General features: G+C 41.1%; 2 protein-coding genes across 2 annotated transcripts in view; one reads left to right on the top strand and one right to left on the bottom strand.

The window, feature by feature from the left end:
* Positions 1 to 1,394, bottom strand: part of ELF1 (E74 like ETS transcription factor 1) — a 74,055-nt gene extending 72,661 nt beyond the window's left edge. The window contains exon 1 of the mRNA XM_082780826.1: positions 1,261 to 1,394. The gene's annotated coding sequence lies outside the window, so the exon portion shown is untranslated. The remainder of the gene's footprint in view (positions 1 to 1,260) is intronic.
* WBP4 (WW domain binding protein 4) lies at positions 1,374 to 23,304 on the top strand. Its single transcript, XM_082780873.1, has 10 exons — positions 1,374 to 1,506; positions 5,758 to 5,830; positions 7,318 to 7,380; positions 7,478 to 7,601; positions 8,488 to 8,709; positions 9,656 to 9,711; positions 12,965 to 13,031; positions 14,985 to 15,151; positions 15,993 to 16,192; positions 18,317 to 23,304. Coding segments are annotated over exons 1-10 (1,182 nt in total). The 5' UTR covers positions 1,374 to 1,504; the 3' UTR covers positions 18,525 to 23,304.
* Positions 23,305 to 26,637: the final 3,333 nt, after the last annotated feature.

The following is a 26,637-nucleotide window of genomic DNA, read 5'->3' as shown; positions in this document are numbered from 1 at the left end:
TGCTTTTAGTTTAACACTGGTGTCTTGTCCACAGCTTTGGGGCTTTCAAAGCACTGCTACAACTCATCAGGCTGCCTGAGCTCTGTGGATGCCCCGTGACACCTCTGAAGGTGGGCACCTCACGATGCCCCCATGGCCTCCGTTAAGAGGTTTCATCAAGCCTCCATTGAGCTAATTGAGGCCCTAACAGCGACCCCAAAGCCTGCAGAGGCCGAGCCTTTAAACCCTTCCCTCACTCAGCATACTTGGCATGGAAAAAAAATAAAAAATAAAACACAAACCGAGTTCGGGCTAACAGCTGTAAATGCATTTACGTGCGTGAGCAGCGAAGTTTTAGAGTTCAGCGAAACACAAAATCCCGTATTTTCCACAGATTTCCACTTCACATCTAAGCAGGACTGTCCCAAAGTTTGCCTCAAAGACGTTTCTGGAGAAGAGGCCGTTGACCAAGTTTCAACCCAGCGCATATTTTTATAACCAAGTTGTAAACTACATAAAAAGTACACTTCTAATGGAAATGCTGACAAACGCATAACTCCTGCAGTCAGCTATGACAGCCTGACCGCAAGCCCTCCCCTTCAGGGAAAAAAAAAAAAAAGCAAAATTACTTCCCCCCTCCTCTTACGGCAGCAAGCTGGGGGCAGGGAGGAATGCGCTGCTACCCCCCGTTTAATCATTTTTATTAGGAATTTAGTCACTTTTTTTTTAATTTCCCCGTTTATTACCCACATGTTGAATTCGCCACCCGCCTGTTTTATTTTTTATTTTTTGCAATAAACAAGCAGAGGGCCTTTTAAATTCATGACTCACTGCCCAGGCTTCCCCTCCGCCCTCAGCGGCACACATCGCCAGCTGCAGCCGATGCATTAAGATTATTATTTTTTATTTATTTTGTTGGTCTCGCAGCGGCGTTGGGCAACGCTTCGCAGAGTATCGAGAGGGCAGGAGGCAGAAGTGGGACGACTTTTAGCGGAGGGAGGGAAAGCAGCGGCCGAGGGGGGCACCCAACAGGCGAGCCCCAGGGCGGCGGGGCGAGGCTGCCAGCAGGGCGGCGGCGGGGCGAGCAGGACGACGAAGAAGAGGAGGAGGAAGAAGAGGGAGGAGAAGCCAGCACCCACCCTCTTCTGCACCCCAAACTCCACCAAAAGTTGCCAGGGGGTCGCGGGGAAGGGGCCGGCGACCCCCTCCCAAAACAGCGGCGGCGGGGCTCGAACCCGCGGCCCCCGGGTGCCGACCCCCGTCCGCGCCCCCCCCACTCACCGGCGGCGGCGGCTCCCTGGGCGTGCGGCTCCCCGCGGGGCGCTGCCTTCGGCCGGGGGGCGAGGAGGAGGAGGAGCGGGGAAGAGGAGGAGGAGGAGGAGGAGGAGGAGGAGGTGGTGATGATGAAGGGCGGGTGGAGCAGAGCTGGGCTTGAGCCCTCCCGGCTCCCATCGCCGCGCTCCGCCCCGCTCCGCCCCAGCGGCACCGGCGGAGGGCAGCGGCGGAGGAGGCGGCGGCGGCGGCCATGTGAGTGCTGGCGGCCGGGACCCCGGGCACGGGGATGGGGACGGGGACGGGGACGGGGATGGGGCGGGTGGGCAGGGCTGGAGGCGACCCTCAGGGGCTTGGGGAGCCCAAACAGCCCGGGGAGAGCTCAGGCTGCAGCTTTACTGTCTCCTTATTGCTCCCCGGCCCCCCGGGTGTTTGTTTGTGCTGCCTTTTGCCCCTATCTCCGCCCTTATCTCGGCCGGGCAGCGCCGCGGGGAGCTCTCCCCCCGCCGGGACTCCTGGCTACCTCCAGCTCCGGCTGCAGTTTGTGGAAGAAACCCCCCTTTTCTTCATTTTTGCTGCCTCTTTTAGCCACTTAAAATATTTAGGAAACACCTACTGATGCTTGGGCGCGTCTGGGAGGGGGTGCAAAACGCAGGGGTTGCTCTGTGTGACCTGAGAAAGTCAGATGGCATCTGCTTGCTTCTTCTACTTGTCAAAATATCATTTTTCCCCCATAAAATCATACGAAATGGATCCAAAATTTGTGATCTGGTGGGGAAGTATTTGGTGGTTCAGCTGCTGGAGCCTGCCTTGCAGACTCACAGTACGTGCAGCAGTGTTCATCATTTTAGTTCCTGCTAAATTTATACCCAAACAGCTTCTTGACCCAATTTGTCACTTTTTTTTTTTTTTTCTTTTCCCCTTCTCTCTCTCTCTTCTAATTCTTATCATACTCTCCCTGACGTGGCCCAGATCCTTCTCCATCTGCAGCAGCAGACCTCTGCTCTCGGTAGATATTCCTGATCTCGGATGTTTAACGCCGAAGGCTGGCTCGGGCTCTCGGCTTTAGGCTCCCCCCGTAAGGCCTCGATCCCTAACGATTTTAGTTTCTCGTTCTGAGAGCTCACCAATACAGAAAGACTGAAAGATATTTTCACTAAATTACCTCTTCTCAAACGGTTTCCCCTGCAGAAGCTCTGCTGTGAGATGTGTGGATATTTTTCATTTTTTTTTCCTACTTCATTGCATTACAGAAGTATTATTTTGCTTTAGAAGTGCACAGTGTTCCTCAAGAGAATTTATTCGTATTTCTGAAAACTGTGCCCTGTTGAGTGGCTGTTACAGACCATCGGTGGTAGCTAGTCTGAATTCTCATATCTTTATGTAGCCAGGAGCTAGGATTTGGGGATTTCTCACTGCACACACGAAGATCTGTGTTCAAGAAGATGATGCATGCCTAGACTGTTCAGTGCTCAATCCTGTAGAAAGCTGGAAGATATTAACTGTGTGCGAAATCTTCAGAGTTTGCAGATATTAAGACCAAAGAATACCCTGAGCATGCGTATGAAGTCGTTCCCCCTAAAGGCCAATAATTTGGACAGATATATCCCTGATACACATCCCTCTGCATCCCTAACAGATTTCAAGTCTGGTGTTTCAGAACAAAGCTATTCAAAGCACATAGTTCCAGATTTTGTTTGCATGGCCAAATTACGTTTTTTTTTTCTTGTTTTCAGATACTTTTTTTCCTTGTATTCAGAACCACCTGACACAGTTAGTTCTTATTCCCTGTCCTCCCTTTTCTTTATTTTTCTTCTTCCAGCCAGCATGTGGTAGGAACCAAAACCTCCATCCCAGTCTCACAATAAAGTTTGTCAAAACTTTTCTTCGCTGAGGACAGTGTCTTTATTAGGGTTTCTTAATGCTTCCCAATATAACTGCTGCTTGCACTGTCTGCTAAAACATTAATAATTTGCCTAAGCTGTTAGGAGGAGATACTCACGTATTGACAGGGGGCTCTGACTTGAGAGCTCGGGGCCTTGGACTCTGGCACTGCTGGAGTCACTCCTCAGGTTGCTTTCTGCATGTTGTCGGCAGAACCTGGTCCTTTTTAGTCTCCCAAACACGCGGTTCATGGGCAGGAGGAGTGCACAACCCAAATATTTTAACACAGGCTGTGTGATTCTAATGCCTCAAAATTAATTGTGCCGAGGAAAAGTACCTGCAAGGACTTTCTAAAATAAAATGATCCCCTTGATTTTTGCACACTTATTCAAGTATAAGAGACCTTTGTATTTTAACTGCATCTACTCTCAAGGCTGTATTTGGTAGATTACTGGAAAAAAAATCCCATATTTGACCAGTCATCGAGCAGGATTAGCTTTGAGGCTGGTGAGCGGAGCCTGTGAAGCATCCTGGCAGAATCCTGCTGAAGAGGGATTTTCCTGCAGCCCTGCTGGTATGTCACAGGCTCCGGCCCTATTACAGTAACAGATGGGATTTGGGGGGATAGTTAGATGAGCTTGCTCTTTTTTTTTGAGTGGTATGAGCTCAAGTGGAAAATCTCAGTGTATAATACTCAGGAGACTCCTAAGTTGCAGATCTGGGACTGTAATTTACACAATTAACTCTGTTAAGCATAAAATAGCAGGATTTAAGGTTCCTGTGATATCAGGTCTACTGCACAGCATTGTGTTTACCATCACAGAGCCAGCTCCGATCTTCAGCAACACCAACAGGAGGTGAAGACAAAAGTTTTCCTCGTCAAGGCCTCGAGTTTTGTGTTTAGGTCCCAGCTGTGCCTCGGGTTCCTCAGTGATCACTCTGTGTAGCTACAGGGGCTTGTGACAGATGTGATGATGACCTTTGCCTTGGGAAAGTTAACGCAGCTTTTAGCTGGAAATTCACCTTGGGTGATGTCAAAGGCTTAGGGACAGTTCAGGAGCCATAGCCCAAAGAGGAAAAAGGCCCTAGAGGTATTTCTGAGCTCTGAACCTCTCCCTCCCACTCAGCTGCTTTTCAAGCCACTTTCAGATTTCCCAGGCTTTGGCCCTAGTGCGTTTTGGAGTACGGATCTCGAAAGCCTTTTAATTAAATGTGTGACTAAGTAATCACCCAGGTTTAAAGTCCACTGTGTAGAGATGAGAGGATTTCTCTGTAAGTCAGGGGGAGCCCAGCTGCTTTCTGGCTTCCCAGCAAATTGCTCGGAAAGCTGCGTGCTGCTAACACGCTTGCTTACAGGTTGAAATGTTTTTGCAGAGTGGATTCATCATACTTACAACTTTAAATAGCCACAGCCTCTTGGAAATCGTGTTTTTACACTAAGCACTGGTGGGGAGGCATATTTTGATCTCTCTGCTTCAATTTTAAGAGTGAAGTCAGGTCTATTTGTGTTACGAAAGATGTGCTTGCACATAAAAGGTTTGGGGTGGTATTTTTACGTGTGGAAGAAGTTTTGTTTTCATTGAATTAAAAAGTCAGGAAGTATTTTCTTTAAATTGTGTACATTGATCTTGAGGTGGAAGGCAGAGATCCATTTTTTTGGACTAATCTTGAATATCCTCAGTGTCATCTTGATTTTTTTTTTTATTTTTTTCCCCTCATTCCTTTTATTTTAATTGAAAAAAATAAAATCTGTTGCTGAAATGTTTTCTGCTGAACCAAGGCATTGCGTCTGTCCCTACAAGCCAACAAGACATGGAATTATTTCTACAAAACCCTCGTCTGCCATTAGAAAGAGGTTGTTGATGACGAATCACCCTTTATCTAATTGTAGGAGGGCTTGTTTGTTTTACTGGTAAATACTTTTATGTACCAACTTTTCAGCTCTGAGGAGTTTTCCCCGTGTTTTCTCACACACAGACAACTTCTTATCTAAATGGGCTGGTTCAGAAATGCTCACGTTGTCGCACGGGAACACCCAAAGCACTTGCTGTTGTGTCTGGGACCCCACAGGTCCCAGTCTGCCCCAGGACTCCTCGCCTTAGCTCGCCTCGTCCAGGACCACACCTCTGTGTTGCCTGGCTCACTGAGGACAGTATCCAAAATGGGCTTTGACGTTAAATCAAAATTTTACCCCTAGAAGCATTTCTGTATGCATTTTTTAATGAAAAACAGCACGAGTTGCACATTTCTGACAGGTCTGTGATGAATAAAGGTATCTGCTGCTGCTTGTTTAGCTTTGGCTTGTGTTGTCTTATATTTCTGGTCCTCACAGCGTTATCTCTGTTGGAAAAAAAAAAAAATATTGCAGTCTTCAAGGATCAGTTGGGTAAATCTTGCTACTGAGCCATGCTTTATGAACCACTGTAGTCGATACAACTATTCTTGCTTGCTTGCCATAGCTTTAAAAAAAAGCCCCAAAACAAAAACACCAAAAAATATCCTCGTAGCACTCAATCACCCAAAGACAGCGACTCGGTTTGGTCTCTGAGGCTATGTATTTTACAACCTGTGGCTTTGATTATTGTTTCAGATTGCACATCTTCTCTTTTTCCTTCTCCCCAGGGCCGATTACTGGAAATCTCAGCCCAAAAAGTTCTGCGATTACTGCAAGTGCTGGATAGCAGACAACAGACCTGTACGATCATCTTCTCTGCTAAGTCCATGATTCTGAAATACTAAGAATTTGAATTATGGCCTATAAAATCACTTGTTAATTTATTAATGCATGAACTGTGCTGTTTAAAAATGCTTTTGTAGTACTGGTGATATTTAAGATGTGTTCCGTGAGAGCCACGTACCTGCATACAAGATGGTGCATGCTGTTTGTACTTGGCAGTGCAAGAGAAGAAGTGAAATATTTGATCCTGCTTTTTCTTCACGACCTGTAACTGAACATTTGATCTGTCCTGAAACGCCTGTTCCTAGCCTTAGTATGCAAATGGAAAGCAAAACCTGGTCTACATGCTGTTTGTATACAGCAGGCCTGGTGCAGCCAGTGCTGTAAGCACTTAAAGGAAATTTCTTTCATTTCACACAGCCCACAGAAATGTTGCTGGGTCAAAGAAAGGTGTTTCTGACTTGCAGACACCTTTTGCAAGACACCTTTTTTCGACCCATTGGTTTCTCACTTTAAAAATAAGTTCTGCCCTCCTGACTCGATGCCAAAGGTACTCCTGGAGCTGAGCTTCATCTGGTTTACAATTAGATACCTGTAACTCAGAAGCACAGATGTGAGCTGATTGGTTTAGGTTTCTTTTGTATAGTCAGCGAAGAGATATATACATTAAGGAGGGTATTTAGGTAACCCATAAGCCTGCCTTCAGAAGAGGTCAATCATCATCTGGATGTGCATCCCCTGCACATCTGTTTGTGCAAATAAATTTGGGGTTACTAGGTCAGCTTCAGGCACCTAATTTTTGAACACCTAAGTGAGATCAGATGTGTCTTCTGTGAACCACATGAGGGTTTCAGCTGTCACACCTGTACAGCTTCTGAACTCCTTCCAGTTTCTACTGGCTTTGTGTTTTTTTTTTTTTTTGTTTTGTTTTTTTTTTTTTTTTTTTTTTTTTTTTCTGGCAGCTTTTTGGCTTGCAGACTGTTATGTTGTCCTCATTTACCCAACTTGAGCCTTTTCTCCCTCTCAGATTTGTGGGCCTGGAGACTGGTTACGTTCATAGGATCTTTCTACAGTTGGGAATTATCTAATTAAGGACAGTAGCTAATGTTTGCAATGCTAAATAGACCACAATGTTTTTAAAGGTTTGCAGGAAAACCAACCAAATGGGTAAAAAAAAAAAGTATGCTACTTAGGATAGCATAGAGAGGGAACCCAAATTCCGTGTTACTCATCTCTAATATACGTGCTGAGTATTATTATTTCTGAAGTTTTAAATCTCTTAAATACAGAATATGAACGTTTATACTAAAAGTTTTGAGCGTTACTGTTTTTTCATAAGTTTTGTGTTGTGTTTTGCAGTGTTCCTGAATTTATTATGAGGAAATATTTTCAAAGCAGGTTACATTTAGGCTTGTTGAACTAAGTTTAGTCTAATTAAATTTTAACTAGCTGCAACAAATTACAATTGGATGTATTATTTTTCTTGTTTTTTCTTATTTTTTTAGAGCATAGAGTTTCATGAAAGAGGAAAGAATCATAAAGAAAATGTGGCAAAAAGAATTAGTGAGGTAACTCAATTATCTTACTTTCACAAATACATATATTTAATCACTTTTATTATCAGACTTGCTTAATTTATTCTCTTGGGCTTTTGTTTTCTTTTAGATTAAAAAGAAAAGCTTGGAAAAAGCAAAAGAAGAAGAAAACATGTCAAAAGAATTTGCAGCAATGGAGGAGGCTGCAATGAAAGCATATCAAGAGGATTTGAAAAGGCTTGGAATCAAGCCAGGTAGTTCATATAGTTGCCAAAGGATTAAAGACAAAATTGAAAGAATATTGAATAGGAATGTTTTTTTTCTTAAATTAGGTTTTAGAAATATGAGACTAGGCCTCCAGGACTGTGTTTGCTTGTTTATTTATTTATTTATTAAAAAAAATAATAATAAAGGAAAGAAATGTGAGCCTGCAAATTGCTGGTAGTAGAAGTTGCAGTACAGATTGTTTTTAGCTGTGGTGTCCTCAGGTGCATGGAACAATCTGGTTTGGAATGGAACATTTAAACAATGTGAAAGCACACACACACACACACACACACAAAACAAACAAACTAAAAAAAACAGTAGTTAGTACTTTGAATCAGCAGCGTAGCTTCCTTTAATTTTATTTTTCACTTTTACCACTTGGAGACAAAAGTTCCTATCAAATAGGAGCACTTGGACTTGCACTGGTATCAAGTAGTAGAGATTAAAATCTGCTACTCAGCTTGCAGTTCAGCAAGTACCTTTGTTCAGTCAATGCAAAGACGTATTGTCCTTTTTAAAAAGTTGTAGTTTAAAGCTCCTGCAGTAGTTCTTCCTCAAGACTCTTTTAGTTTCTTTGGGTTTAGTCAGAGCTCATGGGTTCTTACAGTTTTTGTGTTATTATTCATCTTTTGATACTTGGATATCAAATATCAAAAGTTATTATAAGGAAGATACTATCTTGTAACACTATTGTATTGCTAAAATGAAAGGTTCTTTGAATGTAATCTTTTCAGTTTGGCTACTACGAGTGTAATACTAATGACTAAGAATACTCCTAAGAACAAAATTTCCTATTTGCTGTTACATAAGTGACTAATATTTAAACTCAGATTAATGCTCTTGTTTTTTAACTGAGTGTTATTTCTCTTTAAGATGAGGTAGGTCCCAGTTCAGTGCTGAGTAAAACACTGAGTAGCACAACAGAAGATAAAGGAAAGAAGGAAAAGAAGGAAAAGAAAGAAAAGAAAGAGAAGAAGGAAAAGAAAAAAAAGACATCTCCGGGCGCCTCAGAGTCACCGAAAGTTGAAACGAAGGAGTGGGTGCAAGGACTTTCTCCTGAAGGCTACACTTATTACTACAATACAAAAACAGGAGGTAAAAATTAGTGAGGAGCAAATGCAGATAGACATATAGCATACAAATGACTAAAGACAACCTGCATTTCTTTATGCTTCCGCTATCTCAGTAGGAAGCTGATTATTAAAATCTGAACAATTAGATGGAGTTTTTGATACTTAATAATCAAGACTCAGGCATCCGGAACTTGAGGCTGTATTTGCTTTTTCTTAATAATAATGGGATAACACAGTAATTCTACTGTTTCTGGAAAATGTTAGCCTCTCAGAGGTTAAATATACAAAAGATAGCTGTGCTTTTTCTAAAAATGCTTTATCAGGAATGAGAAGTGAACTGGATGATTATTTGGGCATCGATCATGCTCAAGTAAATGAGGGCAGTTATGAATTGTTCTCTGATTGTTTCTTTCCACATTTACAGGATTTATCTAACTGACTGACTTCTGTTGAGGAGCAATGTGTTATGAGCTTATACTTTATACTCTAAAGTTATACTTTAGAGCATAAAAGCAACCCTCTTTTATGATTAATGAGAACATAACAAACTGTTTCTTATAAATTTAGGGATGACTTTAGTATTTAGTTTAGTCTCTCCTTCTACAGGGTAACTTCCAAAAGGTAAAAATCTTGTGTGTTCAGTTTCTTCTGACCTATGCTACCATTTAAAAAAAATGCCCTTTTTGTACCAAATTTCCAGTATCTGTGTGTCAACCAGAATCTAACAGTCTGGCAGATTAGTTCTGATAAAGCCAGTTGTAATTATGACACTTTGGTTTATTGTTATACTATAGTTAGATATATCCCATCAGAATATATATTATCCTTTATCAATGTTACACTTTGGATGAGCGCACATATCAGTATCTTAGTGGTTAGATCTTTGTTTTTTTATATTGTTAAACATGAACAGGACTGAGTGATGGGTGAAATTTGCTTTTGTTTTTTGTTTTTGTTTTTTTTTTAAGAATCACAGTGGGAAAAACCTAAAGGATTCCAAGGCAACTCTAAAAATTCGCAAACGGTAATCAAACACTGTTATTTGTACGTTTCTTTGCCCTTGTAAACACTTACCAGAAATGAGCTGAGCAATTTGCAAGTCTCTTCTGATTGCAGACGATAAATTGTTTGCCCTTAGTAAACATAGGAAACATAACATAATGTAAGTATATAGGATCATTTATGACATGATGAAAATTGAAATTCTACTGTACATGTTTTTTTTGCATTAATAATTATCAAGAGAAGAGATAATGATGGTTATGTTTTTACAGAATGTTTTTTTAACGCATTAGCCCATTGAATTGAAAGCTTATGGAAAACTCTGATTAAATTCTGTTCAGCTTTTTGTAGCTCTCCTCTCCTTTTACAGTAAGATGGAACATGAGCATTGAAGAGACATCAGATCCGAATTATAGTTCATGAGTTTCTTCTACCACAGTGATGTAGAAATCTTTAACACTTAAAAGAAAAAAGGAATTCTTCCTTTTTGACAACTGCTCAGTGAGAAATAGTTGTTTGTTATGTGTATGAAGAAATGTGTGTGTGTTTGTGTGTTGTGTTTTAGCACTGTGTGGAAAACACAGAGGCTACATTGTCCGGTAGTAAAGAAAAAATATCTTTTTGTGTTTGCTTTAGGGTACATTTATATGATAATTTGTCCTTTTTGGAGGTTTCTTAGTGGCACGGTTGCCATCTGCAAGCAACCTTTTAGTGTTTTACTGTATTTTCCTGATTTAAGGGACAGGCAAACCTGCTGAATAGTCCAAAGACTATTTATTATATTTATTTATTATATTTATTTATTATAATACATTTATTATCATCATCAGTGGACTTTCCCCTGGTATTTTTCACTCCAGAAATTTAGTGCTTCACAACATTAAAAGCATTATTTGTACAACATTCCCATGAAGTGAGGTTAAGTTTTTCCCATTTTCAAGATAAGTGTAACAGCACAGTATGATTTCAAGTCACTGTTGTCTGCTAATACTGGATTTTCTGTTGGAGAGCAAAAAATCCTGTCTTTTTCAGAATGCTCGACATGCTGTCACCCCATATTGTTGTGTCTTAGAAGGTAGCCTTTGTTTGGTACTGGGTACTTACAGACTGAGGAAAAACTGGTTATAATAGTGTATATTTTTAGGCAATTGAATCAATTTACAAAATGTCACATTCGTTGTCTTTATTCTCTCTCTCTGTTAAGACAGGGTTTTATTTCAGAAACAGATTTTTTTTTTATCCAGTGTTTATTCATGTCAGAGCTGCCCAACACATGCTACTCCAGCTTTCTGTTTTCTTTCCCCTGCAGTTTTGCCTAACTTGTTAACCAGGTCTTCAACTTTATCTTTTCTGTCAAGGCGTAGCTTTGCAGTATTTTTACGCCAGCCTTCCCCTGAAAGAGGCGGTCTGGTGACTGATCGTGTATGGTCCTTGGTGTGTGTTTGTCCTGACAATGAACTCATCCAGGGAGTGGAAACCTCGGAGTTTAGGTTACTGCTTGTTTCCTTGAATCAGCCTTCTGGGCAGTCAGAATTGCCCGTTCAGGAAGACCAGATGGAAGAGGGAAGGAGCTGCCTTCTTGGCAGCAGTCTGACGTTAGCTCGTCTCAGCTGTATCATAAATACGCACCTTCGGCCTCAGCTATCTCTGTCGTGCCACATGGCTGTATTTTGCCATTCCTCCCTCGCCCTGATCTGTGACTTTGTGGTGTCTCTAATTACTTCAGCTCCTGCTGAAAACGAGCGTTTAATTGCTCCCTTATTTCTTCTGAGCTAAAGATACTGGGAATGTTCCAGATCTCCAGCAAGGACTCACGTTTCCCACAAATTAAAGGGCATGTTTGCAATTTGTCGTGCAAGTGAGATTCACGGTCCTTCCTTGCTTTATAGCAGGTTGGCTTGCTGCTCAGGCTTTGCAAGAGGTGCAGAGAACAGAGCAATGAAAGGCGTGGTGAAGGCTACCTACAGCTTCGCTTAGATTGACATTGTGCTTGTTAGCATTTGTGTAGTAGGATGCTCGGAGTGCCAAATGTCAAATACCTGCTGAAAACCTAAACCTTCTCAGGATCTAACTGTAACAAAAAGGATAGCTTGCACATAAGTACAGTCTTTTGTCCTCTTTCGACTTACATAAGATAAATTTTCCTTTTTTTTCCTCATGTTTAAACTATCACATTGAAACTTTTGAGAGCAAAAACTTGAGGAAACTTGATCACTGAAGGTTTTCTTGCTTTTTGCCTCCTCTAAACAAACCAGCATAATTTCTTGTTCCTTAAGTAGTTTTCTACAGAGCGGATGTGAACTTCTGATTTTGTTGTTTTAAAAAGAAAAACGAGGTTTTAATAGAGTATTAAGCAAATGGATAGGAATGTGCGTGGAAAAATCCGCGTATCACTGTGTGTATCTATACACAGAAACTTTTATTAATGCAAAAATGATGTATGATGAAGCTACACAGAAGTCCTGCCCAGTACAGGGGAGTGAGTAATATTAGTACTTAAGGAGCAGTGAAAAAGTTTTATGTGTAAGTGTTGCTGAAATCAGGTTCTTAACAAAGATCTTAACTCATGTAATGCATGATTATTTATTCTGCAAGTAATTTTTATTTTAATTACGCATCCGCAAAGGCATACAAGCAGCAAATCCAGCCATGTTTCTCCTGCGTTGATTAATCAGTATGAAAAATCAATGTTTTGTTGAAATTGGTGCTTTTCCAAATCAAGTAAATTCATTGGCGTGCATTCCTGCAAAGGTTAATTCTTCAATTATTTCTGGTGAATGTGTACTTTGGAATAAATTTTAGAAGGCTATTTTGTTTGCTTTTGTTTATTCAGTGATAGTATTTCTTGATACCGGTTTTCTATAGCCCTGACAAAACTTGCAAGACTTCCAGAGAGATTTTTCAGTCTCTACTTAAGACAATGAATGAAACAGGAAATGACAAGTTAAGATGTGAAGGCTTTGGAAAATCAAAAATGTGTAAAATAATGGGCTATATCTTAATTCGAACTGTATGGCATGCTAATTATCCACTATTTGAAAAAAAAACGTGTATATGGATTTGTGGTTCTTTAAAGATAAGCAATTCAATCTCATTTGAGTCAAAGGGAATAATTTGTAAGAGTTTAAGGAGTTCAAGCTTCAGACAGGTTTTGAAACAATAAAATTATCATGAGCAAAAGTATTCAAGGGATGAAGTCTTATGTTTTGTAAGTGATTCTTTCGCTGATCCTTAAAAGTCGTTGTTTTTAATTAGCTTCTGTATCTTCTTCTCAGGGAGCAGTGTGGGTAGAAGGTGTCTCTGAAGATGGTCATACCTATTACTATAACACACAAACAGGAGGTAAGGAGTTGAGCTCTGTTTCAGAACAGAGGCTTTTCAGAGCAGCATTTTATTTTGCAAATAGCTGTGTTTTAAGGCCGCTGTTAAGTTCTGTATCTTTTAAGCACTTGCCTTAGTTGAAATAGATTTGTTGTTTAGCTCAGTGCTGACTTTATAAATGTATTATGAGACTGTATATGTTTGTGCTTTGTAGGTTTGTTTTTTTTAAACCATTAACTTACAACTTTTAGATATGGGTTCTTCATTTCTACATATGTATTGAAGTTTTAGTTTGGAAACCCAAAAGGATAGGATTTTGTTTTACCAGGTGTATGGAGCTGAAGTTTAGGATCTCCTAAACTTTTCCTCTTGTTGACATAGGACTGACACGAGAATCCAGAATCAGAGTCCCTACTTCTTTTCCCCATATATTATTTTTTTTTTTCCCTGCATGGGGAACTTTGTGGTAACTCCCCCAGAACAGGCATTTGTTTTCTAAATCTGTTCAAATCAGGTATGGTCAACAGTGCCTCTCTGGAGAGCAAGTGATTTTATGCCAGCTATGAGTTTTCCTTCTGCTGTTGGGTATGAAGTGGAATTCCTAATGATGCCAAGAATAGGAAAGAAAAAACAAAACCCTTTCAGTTTTTCAGCATGCCACCTCCCTTCTCCAATGATTTGTGGTTACTCTTCTGAGAGGAAAGTGAGTTGCTGGTTATTTTTAAACATTGCCTTCGAAGTTCAGACATATTTTATGCTTTTGGTTGTAACATTTTTTAAGTTCTTCACGGACACGTTGCACTTAAGAGGAATGTCTTTATGATCATTATATTCGGTAAAACTTGAGATTGTGAGACTTCAAAGTGATCCCCTTATTTTTATCTAGTTGCAGGTATCTTGCAAATGCTTGAAATACTTGTCAGCTCTGCTAACGCTAATCCTATTTTCTGAAGAAAAGACAAATTGTTAGCCAAGGGGAATGTTCGTAGCGTCTCATCTCAGGCATGTAATTTAGGAGGCCAGTATCTCTCGGCTTAGCTCCTGCTATGAATCATGCTTCAGAAGGCTGCACCTTAATCCACTAACTATAGGTGATACCTAAAAAAGTGATATTTTATTTTTCTTAGTTACTGGTCTAAAGCTAGATGACAGCAATACCCTTAAGAGACTGCTTTGTTAGTTGTAAGCCACCCATTTTCAGTTTTTTACACCTTTACTTCCTCAAGATACATTTAGAAGCATACTTCTTAAGTGCTGTTTTTTGCTAGGGGTTACTCTGGAAATAAAGTAATTGGGAAAATAGTTCTGTTACATTTGAAAGTTTATATAACATTATATATTTAAAGGTGGTATACTTTTACCTTATTGCTACTAAAACCGGCTTCAAGACCACTGATTCACTTTTATTTAAATACCTTCTCTCAATATATTTGCTGGAATACTACCTTCTAATTGAAAATGTGGTCATATCCTACAGATATTTTTGCCTTTTCAAATTAATGTTTGTATTCCCTTGTTTGCTTGATAGCTGTTTAATTAGAGACCTGACCTTACTGAGACGAGTAGCAGGGGAGAAGGTTTTATCTGCCCTGAAAGCTAAGAAGCTCACAGTTAACATTCCTTACCTCATCCTTTCTTTGGCATCAGTGGATAACACAAATCAAATGGGTACCTCCAAAGGTGGCCTGCCCTGTTGTAGGGTGAGAGGGACCAGAGTTGTTTGGACCACGGTTTGCTATGCACGATGTTTTTCTTAAGCACTAATTAAAACAAGCTTTATCAACAGTGAACTTGGTTGTCATGATGGTATCTTTGCTGAGAAAAATGTACTGAGCAAAGGCAGAGGCCTTGTGCTAAATTATTCGCTGTATATCTGCATAAGGCAGTACTCCTTCTGAAAGGTGATGCTGTCAAAGCAATAATAGATTAGAGTTAGATACATAAATAATGCGATTATTCAAATATCTTGGACAGTATCCACGTGGGAGAAACCTGATGGTTTTGTTTCATCTTCAAATGAGAACAGTAAGCGCGGCAAGCGTTCTGAAGAGGGTGCAGAAACAGGTTCCAAAGCATCGGAATCGGACTCCAGTCAGGAAGACAGTGAAAGTGAAGCACAAAGTCCAGGAAAAAATTCCAAGGTAAAGTCTCTCTTTAGATTTATTTTACATATAGTGTTCACTTTCTAGTATTAAATGACTTGTCTTTCATCTCTTGTGATAGGCTGTACTGATTGTGGTGAGATTAAACCTTATGACTGAAAGTAGGAGCTTGCACTTTGAATAGTGAAATTAATCCTTATTTGAAGTGATTTGGCACATTAGTGGCACTGTTCCAGAATACAGAGCGCGAACTTCAGCCAACCTGAAGAAGAATTCTGCAGCAAGTGTGATGTACTCTGAGAGAGCAGACTGTCTTATCCCTGAAATAATCCAAAAAGTTAATTGGCATCGGCAGCCCACGCAACAAAATCAATTGTGTGTATTTGTCTTCAGTTTTGAAACTTCACATAGAGGGTGTGATTATGGCTCTGGTTGGGACAGGTGGATTTCTGGAACTGGTAGTTCAGAACCAACAGAGATGGCTTAAATATAATTTGTATTAATTAAACAGGTGTGAATTCTAAAATACATACTTCTGTATCACTGTGCATTGTTATAAACCACCACGTGTTAGGTACAAATTGTGTATGTGCATGCACTGAAAATTGTGTGTGATTTTTTTTGGCCTCTTGTTTTTAAGTAAGCTATAATTGTCTACTCCTTGTTAACTTCAGCCATGACAGGTTTTTTTTCAACTGTGTATGAGATGAAAGCTCAAGGAAAAAAGTGTAAAGATTTTTATTACAATATGATTTTATTGTTTCAAATCACTCTTGGTTGAAAATTATGAATAGTAGACGATAAATAAAAGATGTAAAATAAAGCTACGTTATGTTTTTATTTAGGCATTTTTGCTTAAGGTGGGTTTTTTCCTCTTTAGAGGAAAGGAGATGATGAATCAGAGGAAGAGAAATCTCCCAAGGCTAAAAAGCTAAGCCCTTATGGGACATGGCGAGAAGTTAATCTGGAAGAAGAGCGTGCATCAGCTTCCAAAGATTATTCCAGTGACACATCTAAGACCAACCCTTATGGAAAATGGCAATCAATTAAAAACGAAGAAGAAGAAGAAGAAGAATCAGGGTGAGTATCTTTTGACCACAGCAATTTGCGTAATTTTCAAGAGCTGAATCTTTTTTCTTCTTGACTTTTGGCAGTTAGCACAGCTTTTATTGGGAATGTAGCCTGAAGTACAACCCTTTTCTTGGAGATTATTTAAAGTAATAGCTCTCCATGGAGGATAGCAGTGGCATTTTGTTTCAGTGCAGAATTTCACCCTAAGTACAAAGTCAACTGAAGGGATTTTAAGGATAGTTGTCATCCATCATTTTCCTCAGAGGCTGAGTATCAATTGTTTAAATGTAGTTACTCTAAGCTTATGTTCCTTATATATTGTCTCCTTCAACAATCCGGTTCAGCTGACTCCAGCTCTTGGAACTGCTTTTTCAACTGCTTCCAGCCTCGGAGCAGCACAGGCAGCTTGCTCAATGTCTCCAACTTCCAGGCTAAATTCTCTTTCTTTCTGATGAATGATTAGTTTGGGCTACCTCTGCCTGGAGTTCAGGTTGCTGAGGGCCCTAGAAGATCTTGATCTTGATCATGGGGCTTTGAATCTCTTCCCTGTCGGATCAGTAGTTGCTGATATGAGTGTGCTTTTTGAAGACCCCAAGTGAATTTACCTAATGTGGGCTGAGCTGTTCCCACAAGCAGTGAATTATTCTTGAATTCATGATGCTGCACTGATTCTGGCTGCTCACTTGAAGGACACAGCCCTTTGTAACAGATTTGTTTTGTCTTTAACCCAGCGTTGTAGTAACAGAGTTCTGTTTGAGCTCTTATTTTTCTTGCTCCCTAACTTCAAAATAAAGTAAAGCCAAAACAAAACAAAATGCACTAAAACTTCTGCTGTCACTGCAGATAAGTACTGGATGCTGTCATAATGTGTTGGTAGACACTTTCTGTAATGCTTTAAGTAAGGAGCTGAAAGACAAAACATGTAATCTGGTTATGCCAATATTAAATTGGAAGCTGTCTCTCTCTCACATGTCCAGCTGATGCACTGCAGATGTTTTCATGACTTGCATCTGATCAGGATGTGTGTGTGTGTGATTTTTTTTTCGGTTGGCTGGTTTGGTTTGTTTTACTGCACGATGCCTGAGGTTGCTCATTTTCTTCTGAAGCATACTGTCTTTTGTGGTGAGTTTCCTGTTACAGTGCCCTCTAGGAGCCTGGAAAAACAGTTTGGGGAGAAGGAAATGAATCTTTCCTTTCATTCTTACCCCATTACACAGCATTTTCGTTTTAAATTATTCAGCAGGTACAGTTCTGTCACTGTTTGATTAAATTAAGCACAGATACACTTCCTTGGAGATAATAATGTTGCTTGGTAAGTTCCCATAACACCTCCTGTGTTGGGGCAGCTAACCACTTCTTGACTCCAGAGCTGGTAAGTTCTTGCAGTGTTTTTGGAAAGCACTGCCCGATAAAAAGTGCTTTCAGCTACTGAACCTTATATATATCAGTCTGTATTTTAACACACGTGTAAGGAAGACATGTGGTTGTTCATTAGCAGTGCTGAAAGATGTCTGTGTTCCTGGCCGGTCCATACAAATGTACTCCCTAAGGGTGTCTCTTCACAGTAGTGTTATGCTGCTGCTGTGATTCCGATTGTCTGGTGATCTGGATCATTTCTGCCAACTGTTCAGCTGCTCTCCATTTTATGTTCATGCCTCTGGTTATCCTTCTAGAACACAGTGTTTGCCACCGACCCCCTAAAACTGGTAACTTTTGGACAATGTCCTTGATTATTAGCTGTGATCCTGTGCTATGAAGCTGCTTCTCCCAGCTTTGGGTTGTTTTTTCATTTGGTAGGCCTCTTCTCTGCTCTGTCACACACAGCCTTGGGGATGGACACCTGAGGGAAACTACTCAGTAGCAAACCATTGCTAATTACTCACTGGCCACCATCTTTCAACATCTTTATTTTTATTTTTTTTTCTATTTTTATTTTATTTTTTTAATGCCACTTCACTCAGAAGAAACAAAGAATGTTTTTCTTGATCCCTGTCATGCTGATGATCTTGGCTAGAAGGCTTTGCATCTAGCTCAAAGCTGCTTTGATTAAAGATGGATATCACTGTCTGTAGTACCCAGTATTCTTTTCTCCATGCAGATTAACTCTTTTATGTTTCCTTCTCTTCCCTCCAGTGAAAAAGTGGACCTGGAGCTTCCTAGTACAGAGAGTGACAACGTGCCAGCTCCAGTGCTAGAGGTTCCCGAAGATGCCCAGGTGATATTTACAGAGAAGACAGTTACCTCCCTTGGAGACCTGGCAGAAGGGGTGCCGACGTTTAAAAAGAGGAAATTTGAAAATGGGAAATCCAGAAACTTAAGGCAAAGACTAAGCGATCAGTAGCAAATCATTTTAGATTCCATTTAGGCTGGAGGGATTCAAAAGTTTAATATTTTAAACAGGCTTTTATAAAGAAAATGTTGGATAGAAAATAAGGATTTATAGGTATTAAAACGTATGTGAGTTGTACTATTTTTTTATTTTATTTTGACGTGAGTGCATTTGGAATGGAAGTTTGTGCTATATTACTTATGCAATACTGTAAATAGTTTTATGTTTTGTTTTAACCATGCCATCTAAGCTCAATTAGCTCAGTGTATGCTGTCATTTGGTCAGGTTTTTTACCCCTTTTCTAAGTATGGGACAATGTGCTAATGCTTAATCTGCAAAAAATGATACAGACCTTTTATTTTTACACCAGAACTGGATCAGTGGCGTGTACTAGAGAGTAAAATCACCCCCCAAGATAATCTACATGGAGTAGTTTCCTAACTAATGAGTAAAAGTACTGTGCTTACTAACCTCTAATTAATTGCTTGCAAACTAGTAGGCGCTGAGAGTTCCAACATTTCAAGTAGATAAACTGAAAGCTGTTTTTAGGGGAGTTAGTCACACCGGTGCTGCTCATTTCTAATGGTATTCTAAAATAAATTAATTGTGTACATGCATGATCAGTTTGTTAGAGCTCTGCTGAAGGTTTAAACCTGATGAATCTGATTTGTAATAACAGCTCTGGAGCCACCTCTGTCAAAGTAGTAGTTTTCTGTGCTTTCTTCCTGATGCATTTTGCTTTATTGTTGTTTCTTCTAGGATTTTTCTTTCCTTTTACACATCACGTTTTCTATTTTTTGGTCTTGTTTCCTTTTTGTCTCTTTCCTCGTAAAAAGCAATGACATGGTATTGTCATGAAAAAATATTCCAAAGATCTTGCCCTGCTACAGCGTACAGCATCCTTTTTGAGGCTGGTGGTTTTCCTCTGCTGGTAAGAGGAACGCATTGAGTAGCGTTACCTAGGCTGGGAGGGGCTGAGCATATCGAAGCTTCATCATTCCCAGTGCTACAGGAGAGGAAAATAAAAGATGAGTGAGTGGAGCTGGTGGCTGAACTGTCCAAGCTGGCTGCTCGGGCTGTTAGAAGTTGGCAGTGTAAATGCTTAGGTGTTTTTTTTTAAAGGATTTTAAGTTTGACTTCTTAATCTGATGGGTTTTGTCTCCGTTTAGCATCGTCAAGATTCAGTGGCTGCATTAGAAGGCAGCTCTGCTTTCCTGCTTCTCTAGGTATCAAACAGAGAGCCAAAAAGGCTGAAATCATGAAACCATTGAGAAACACGCCTCCATTTCTAAAGCCCACAGCGTTTTGCTCAGGAGAGTCTCGGTCAGAAACAGAGAGCAGAGTTAAGGCAGCTCTCAGAGTCCAGCTACAGCAAAATACAGCTGGTAGCTGCTGAGCTTGAACTTCTTGGGGAAAAGACCTAATCTGTCAGACCAGCTGGCAGAGGAGTGGGAATCTGGTCTATCATACATTACAAGGGAAGCTGAGGTCCTTTTTTTTTTCTCTCTTTATGGCGTGACATTTTTTTGTGTGTAGAAGTGTTTTGGAGTGTAGGTTTTAATCATACATGCTTGTTTGTCAGGGTTGTGTTTCTTCTGGTGTTTGTTTTGAAAAGTTTGAACGTTTTCTGTCATATCTAGCTCTGCATGCTCATTGAAAGCTACAGGTGACCACTGGATGCTCTCAGAGTCCAGGAGATGCAGGAATACACACGTTTGTTCCACGTGAAAGACCTCGTAAGCAAGGCTAGAACAGAAGTTCCCCTTCTACCATGGAGAGGTTGACAGGTTTCTTTTTCATAAACACTTTAAGCACCTTCTTAAAAATCATGCTCTACCAGCAGTTCTCTTCCTCCATTCCAGTCTGAGGTTGCCTAAACTATATGTTAGGGCAGATTGAGACCATCTGTGATGCCACTAACACTTCCTTAGCATATTGTAAATAATTCTTGATACATCCCTAAGCCACATTTGCCTTTTTTTACATGACCACGTCGAGCTGTCTGCTGCAGGTGCCCTGTGCTTTGCCAGTTCAACCAGCTCTTTCTGCTCCTTGGCCATTGTTGACTGCTGAGTTAGCAGCTGATTGTTCTTTCCTTTCAAGAAACTGTTTTTTAATGATTTTGTTTTGCCCTGCTGTACTCATCCTCCTTCTGTTACTCCTGAAGTATATTTATTTCTTTCTGATGCGTCTGCAAAATGATTTTATTACTTACTAGTGCTCTTTTTCTGTGGGCTCCACTTTTAATATCCTCTGAAGAGGACGTCTTCCCCTGCTTAGTGAAGTTCCCAAAATATTGTCATTTTCTCTTTAAAACGTTTTGTCATATCGAAATCCCCATAGGCAGTAATTCCAGATACCTGTAACTAAATTGCTTAAGCAGATGTTTAAAAACATCTGAAAACAGAAGTGTTCCAGGCTCGTTTCCTCGAGGAGCTGCTGCTAGTAGTAATGTGAACCAAAGGTCTTTGCCAAGTGCTGAGCTTCACAGACAAACCAAAGCTAGTGTTTACCTTAGGGGAAAGAATTAAATGTTTTCTTTGTTCGCCACGAGTTGCGTTGGGTTAACTAATGCTGATGTGACTTCTCAAGCCAGGATTTCACCAGAAGTGCAGCTCCTCTCTCCCCACTGCCTCTGCGGATCAGTTTGGAGAGAGCAGTTTGTTGCTGGCCCTCGAGTGTAATAAGAGCCAGTTGAAACAAATGTGATACTTAGAAAGTCGCTGTTTAATTTTGCACCGTGCTGTCATTTGATATCCTTAGTGTGTGTCTAAACCAAATGTTTTCTCTTGTGTACAAAAATGCAGCCTTGTATGAGAATTAGGGCAGACCCCGGTGTTCCAGGGCATCTGTTCTGCAGAGATAGCTCTCCCTTCTGCCCTATCTCCCTGCAAAATCTTCTGCCTTTGGAATTTGCCGTAGGAATCCTCCAGGTATTAGCACAGTTCTGCTCCTCATCTGCTAATCCTTCCTTGGGCTGCACTGACTTTTTGCAAAGGAACGTTCCTGTTTCAGAGGAGCAGCGTTTTGTTTTCTCACTAATCCGTTTTCTGTCCCTCAGCCTGTTTTTATCCACTCACATGTTGTTGTTTTTTTGCAAGCACCTTGAGTTAGGGCCACATCCTTGGCTTTATTTTAAGTCGCTTCACTGCACTGTCTTTGTTTCCTTGCATCACCTTTCACCAGTCTTGTCTTTTGGAAGGAGAGCTTCGCAGCCTGTCTCCAGTGTGTGCATTTCAACAAGAGGCCCACCTGAAGTTGACGATGCTTTTAGAAGCACCTACATTGCATAGGCTAAAAGGGAAGCTGATTTTTCCTTGGCGTGTAATTCAGCGTGACAGGAGCTGTGCAGGGAGCACCTGCTCAGTTCAACCCAGGTTATAGAGTAATCTTTGTTCCGATTTGGGCCAAGCCAAATTTTAACCCTGCACCTGGGAATTTGTAGAATGAAATGCAGACCTTCCCAATGGAGCAAATGCTTGTTGTAGTTTGACCCTCATAGACTCATTTGGTGCTGCTGCACCATTCAAACCAAATACTCGGACTGAGAGGATGAGAGGACGAGTCCTGACATGGATCTGAATTAAATTCACTACCTGGGCATCTATAAAAGCATTTCTCCTTCCCCTCCCTGAAAATAATGTGATTCCAGTGCACATTTTGGCACCTCAGAAGGGGAGTAAAAACCCATTTAATGCTTCCTGGCCTCCTTGGTTTGCTTTTTTGAGTCGTGCCTCCCCCTCCTCGTACTTTTTCATTATTACTGGGGTCTTCCTCAAGCCGTCTCCCTCCAGTAGTCCTAGCTATGCACATCTCCGTCTCACCGCTGTGCGTACACCTTCCCCTCATCCCCGCTGAGCTCTCCAGAAGGTTTGGTCTTCTCCTGCGCAGGCCACGGTGTCTCCACCTCCCAGCCTCAGCAGGATGCTCACCTCATGCCCTGGAGAAGCAGATCCCCAGCTATTTTGGCTGGTTGTGCTCTTTTGGTTTTCTGGTTTATTTTCCTGAAAGAGATTTCATTGCATTCCTCACGGAGGGCTCGCGGCCCTTAACTCCTTGCACTTACTGCTTCAAAAGCTGTCCGTGTCCCTTCAGCTGGCCACTGCTGCAGCCCTTCGGTTGTGTCAGCCCCATCTTCTTGGCCTCTTGTGTCCACCTCTCGGGTCCTCTTACCTTCTGCCTGCTCCTTAACGTGGGGATGGTGTTAGCCGTTTGCGTGAGGAATGAGGCTAGCTTTGTGAAATGTTTGGGGATAGAGCTTGAATAAAAGTTTCTGTACAAAATAAATAAATAAAAATGTTGCAAGTAACCTGAAAGAGGCTAAATTTGCTCAAGAGGATTCCTGGGGAACGTCAGCAAGCACAGGTTTGGTTTTAGCTGTGCACGTAGAAGCAGACTGTGTTACAAACCAGCAGGCAGCATCACGCAGCCCCCGTGCTAGAGACTGGGTTTGGATCCCTTGCTTGACCGAGGGTGCAGCGAGGAAGGAACCGTGGGGCTGTTCACAAGCATTTGTTTTACTCTGAGTGTTGTCTGCAAAACCAAACAGCTGCTTTCCCAAACAATTTCTCAGTTGCAAGGGCAGAGTACAGCAAGCTCTTGAAGTGGAGTTCATGTGAAAATACCAAATAAAGCTCTCATTTGAACCATCTGTCTTGCTGCTGTTCATGTACTCAAGGGGTTTTGGGCGACCTGAGAGAATTACGGGTGCAGATTGTGTTAAAAGTGGGGCCTGGGGTAAATATAAACCCAAACAGGTATGTTAATATGGAAGGGCTTGTTAAAAGAAGTGGTTTTTTTCAGTTTGTGGTCACCGATGTAGTGCCTGGGTGCTTTCCAGTAGCGTGTTAAAGAGTTGCTGGAAATTGCTTTTTTTCAGTGCACCAATTATAAGTAACAAACGACCTGGGTTAAAATTGTTAATTTGTAAATTCCTAACAGGACAGAGCCCAGGTTTGCCGTGGTTACTGTTTAGCAGCACTCGGACTGTGTCTGAATAGGTAAACTTCAGACGGAAACAGATGGTTACTCGGTAGCCTTCCTATTCCTTGGTCTTAGAATGAGAAGGAATTAAAGACGTGCATTTCCCACCTTTCATAAGTGTCTGCAAATTATTCAGTAACACTGCTTTTACTGAAAAAAAAACACATTATAATCTTACTGTCAATGTGATCATTTGGCAACTTTTTTATTCTTACAGAAAGCAAAAAAAAACCTACTCAGCTTTACAAAGCAGCTAGAATAAGGTCAGGTAAGATCTGGGCAAACAGGCTATGAAATACCTTTTACTGCTAACAGTGTTAGGTTATTCCTTCCTTTTAACTAAATGATAATAAACAGCCCTCTCTGTCAAAGGAATAAATTCATTTCTAGTGCCAGGATTTCTGAGGCGTTCCCCGGTGCATTCCATTGATGATTAATTGGAAGTAATCAAGATAAGACACCGGTGCTGTTCTGCTTAAATAGCGGGTAAAAATCCATTTTTCCACTGTCATAAAGCCCCATGTGTTTCTTTGTATAATGTTTTATTTATTCTACAAATATGATTAATAGCATATCTATACATAGTATTATGTTTTAATAGCCCTGCCTTTCATCTGGTTTAGAAACATGCTACAAAGGAAGAGTTGTCCTAGGACCAAGAGGAAAGTCATAAAGATAGGAGGTAGGGGTACCAGGGAGAGGCAGGATCGGAGCGATAAAATAGATGTTTTACTGAGACACAGCCCCTGAGCATACGAGCTCTTTGGTTGAAGGGAACATTTCTGGCTGATCCATCTACCCCAACATCTCCCGTGCGGTTCTCCAAACACAGCAGTGGACACGCTCTGCTTGCAAACGCAGTAACTTGCGTTTCATGGCCAGAGCAAAGAGGTGATGCTATTTATGTAGCTGGTGCTGGAGGTCTCAAGTGCCTGAATGGCAGCTGGTTTTGGAAAGGGATGTTTGAAACAGAACCCCAGGCATGGGGCAGCAAGTGGCAACTATCGGCATTTTCATTTGAAAACTTCTGCTTTTTTCCTTATCATTTTGACAGCTGCTACGTTTAAAGGTAAAGATGTTTTCCAGATATCCAAGTGGAACCTACGTTAGCAATGCCAAATCAAGCTCAAAAGGTAAAAAACAAACCAAAACGGATCTTCAGCTGATGCCGTTTGCGAATCGTTCGCACCCATCTGCCACGAAGAGTTTCAAAGCAGCAGTCAGTTCTTACAGCTCCTGATTTAAGGTAAAGCTGTAGGAAAAGGTGGTAAAGCCTGATGTATAAATCCACGCTCAGGGACTAGGGGAACTAGAGAAGGTGCCTTTGCTGCTTTGGCATTGCCCCTTCGTGTTTTGTCTAACAGAAACAGGTGAATTGTACAAGAGCCTGACTGGAAACAACCTCGTTTCTTAACCTAATGAGAATATGTAATCATATAACAAATAGTAATGTTAGCACAGCCGTTGTTCCCATGCAGCGTTATTTTGGGGAGTAAAACTGAAATATTTCTTGCTCCAGAAAAGGTAATTTATTTATATTATGCTAGCAGACAAAAACAAACAGGCAGGAAAATGAAGGCCTTGCTTTAACAATCTTACACTGAAAAAATGCCAAAACAACAGCAAAAATAGCACCTAGGCTGCAGAGGGGAGGATAACCTTCGGAGCCTATAGAACCTATATGACTTATGCTTCCTTGTAGGTGAGGGGTGGATCAAGGCCCATATACATGGTTCAGTACAGCTCACAGGCTTGTACGTGCAGAAATACCTTATTAATTGCTCATCTTTGGGTGCATAAGCAATGCAGGTGAGGTACTTCTGCCATTTATCTCAGCAGCTTTTACATCCCGCAGAAAAGACAGGGGTGCAAACCTTGTAGAGTAGTGTATGGTTTCAGATATCCTATAAGCTCATCCTATAAACCTATCCTACTGGAACAGCCTAGGAGAAAAGGTTTAGCCGCTGGATTTCAATGCCTCCACTGGGGACATCAAAAACGTGATTTTAGAGGGGAGCTCCCTTCTGCTTTCCCCTTCCTCTGAGCACAAACCCAGCACCACCAAAGAGAGGCTGCAGAAAATGAAGGAGTTTCTAAGATCGTTCAACATATATAATAAAACAACTCTTTCTGCACCATGAAAGTGAGCTAAAGGGGCACGTTAATTGGCTCACCACGTAAACTCTCCTCCTGCAGCTAATCCCATCAGTTAGCACCGGTCTGTCAGCACTGCATAGGTGCCAGCTGAGCTGCCTGCCTTCCTGCGGGTATTTTTCACTCAGCTGCTCACTGCAATGCCAGCGTTCAAATGTGCAGATGACTCTAAATCATGGGACACTAGGCTTACTGATTGATTTACACAGCTCTCAATTAAAAAATAAAAAAATAAACCTTTTGTAATTGAGTGTTGGAAGCAAGTCAAGAATTCTCACACCCCCAAGAATTGAAGAATAGTTCCATAACTGAGAAACCGAGTACTTTTCCTGCTTTCTTCCTGTCTGAATAAAGTTAAATTTATATATTTTAATATATATATATTTATATAGTTGCTATTCTGTCCAAATAAAGTTTAAACTGATGTTTAACTACACAGTTTAGGATTCAGTATTGAAATAATTTGTTTTCTTAAAACAACTGCTATTTTCTCAGTCCTGTATCATTCATGATTAGGAAATAAACATGCAGACAAAAACCAGCCACGATGTGCAATTTAAATCGTGACAATTCATGGACTCTTCACATTCACGAGAAAGTGCAGAGCAGTTCCATAGCACGGTTTGGGAAGAGCAGGATAAAGAGCAAACGCATCGATCTAGCAAGTCAGCCCAGCCCAGCAGTGCCCTTGCCTATTTCTGTGTAATGTTAAACATCCAAGTGCTCCTCACTCTCTGCTTCTGACTGCTGCCTGCCTACGCACAAGTGCGTGTAAGTGTATTGCACAATATGTGCCTAGGGGAAAACATGAACACGAGTCCTATTAAAGCTGCGTGCTCTGCAGCTATCTGGCTTGCCCTCAGAGACACGCACACATTCCCGAAGAAGACATCAAGGCAGAAGCTGAATTCCAGACCTACCTCATTTGCTAAAATCCATCTACACTGTCAGCTCATTTTCTGTCAAGGAGGAGGATGCTGCCTGTTAT

This window comes from Aythya marila (genome assembly GCF_965140915.1).
Source record: "Aythya marila genome assembly, chromosome: 1".
Lineage (NCBI taxonomy): Eukaryota > Metazoa > Chordata > Aves > Anseriformes > Anatidae > Aythya > Aythya marila.
The sequence above is the reverse complement of the archived record's forward strand: the minus strand, read 5'-3'. Positions and strand labels throughout refer to the sequence as shown.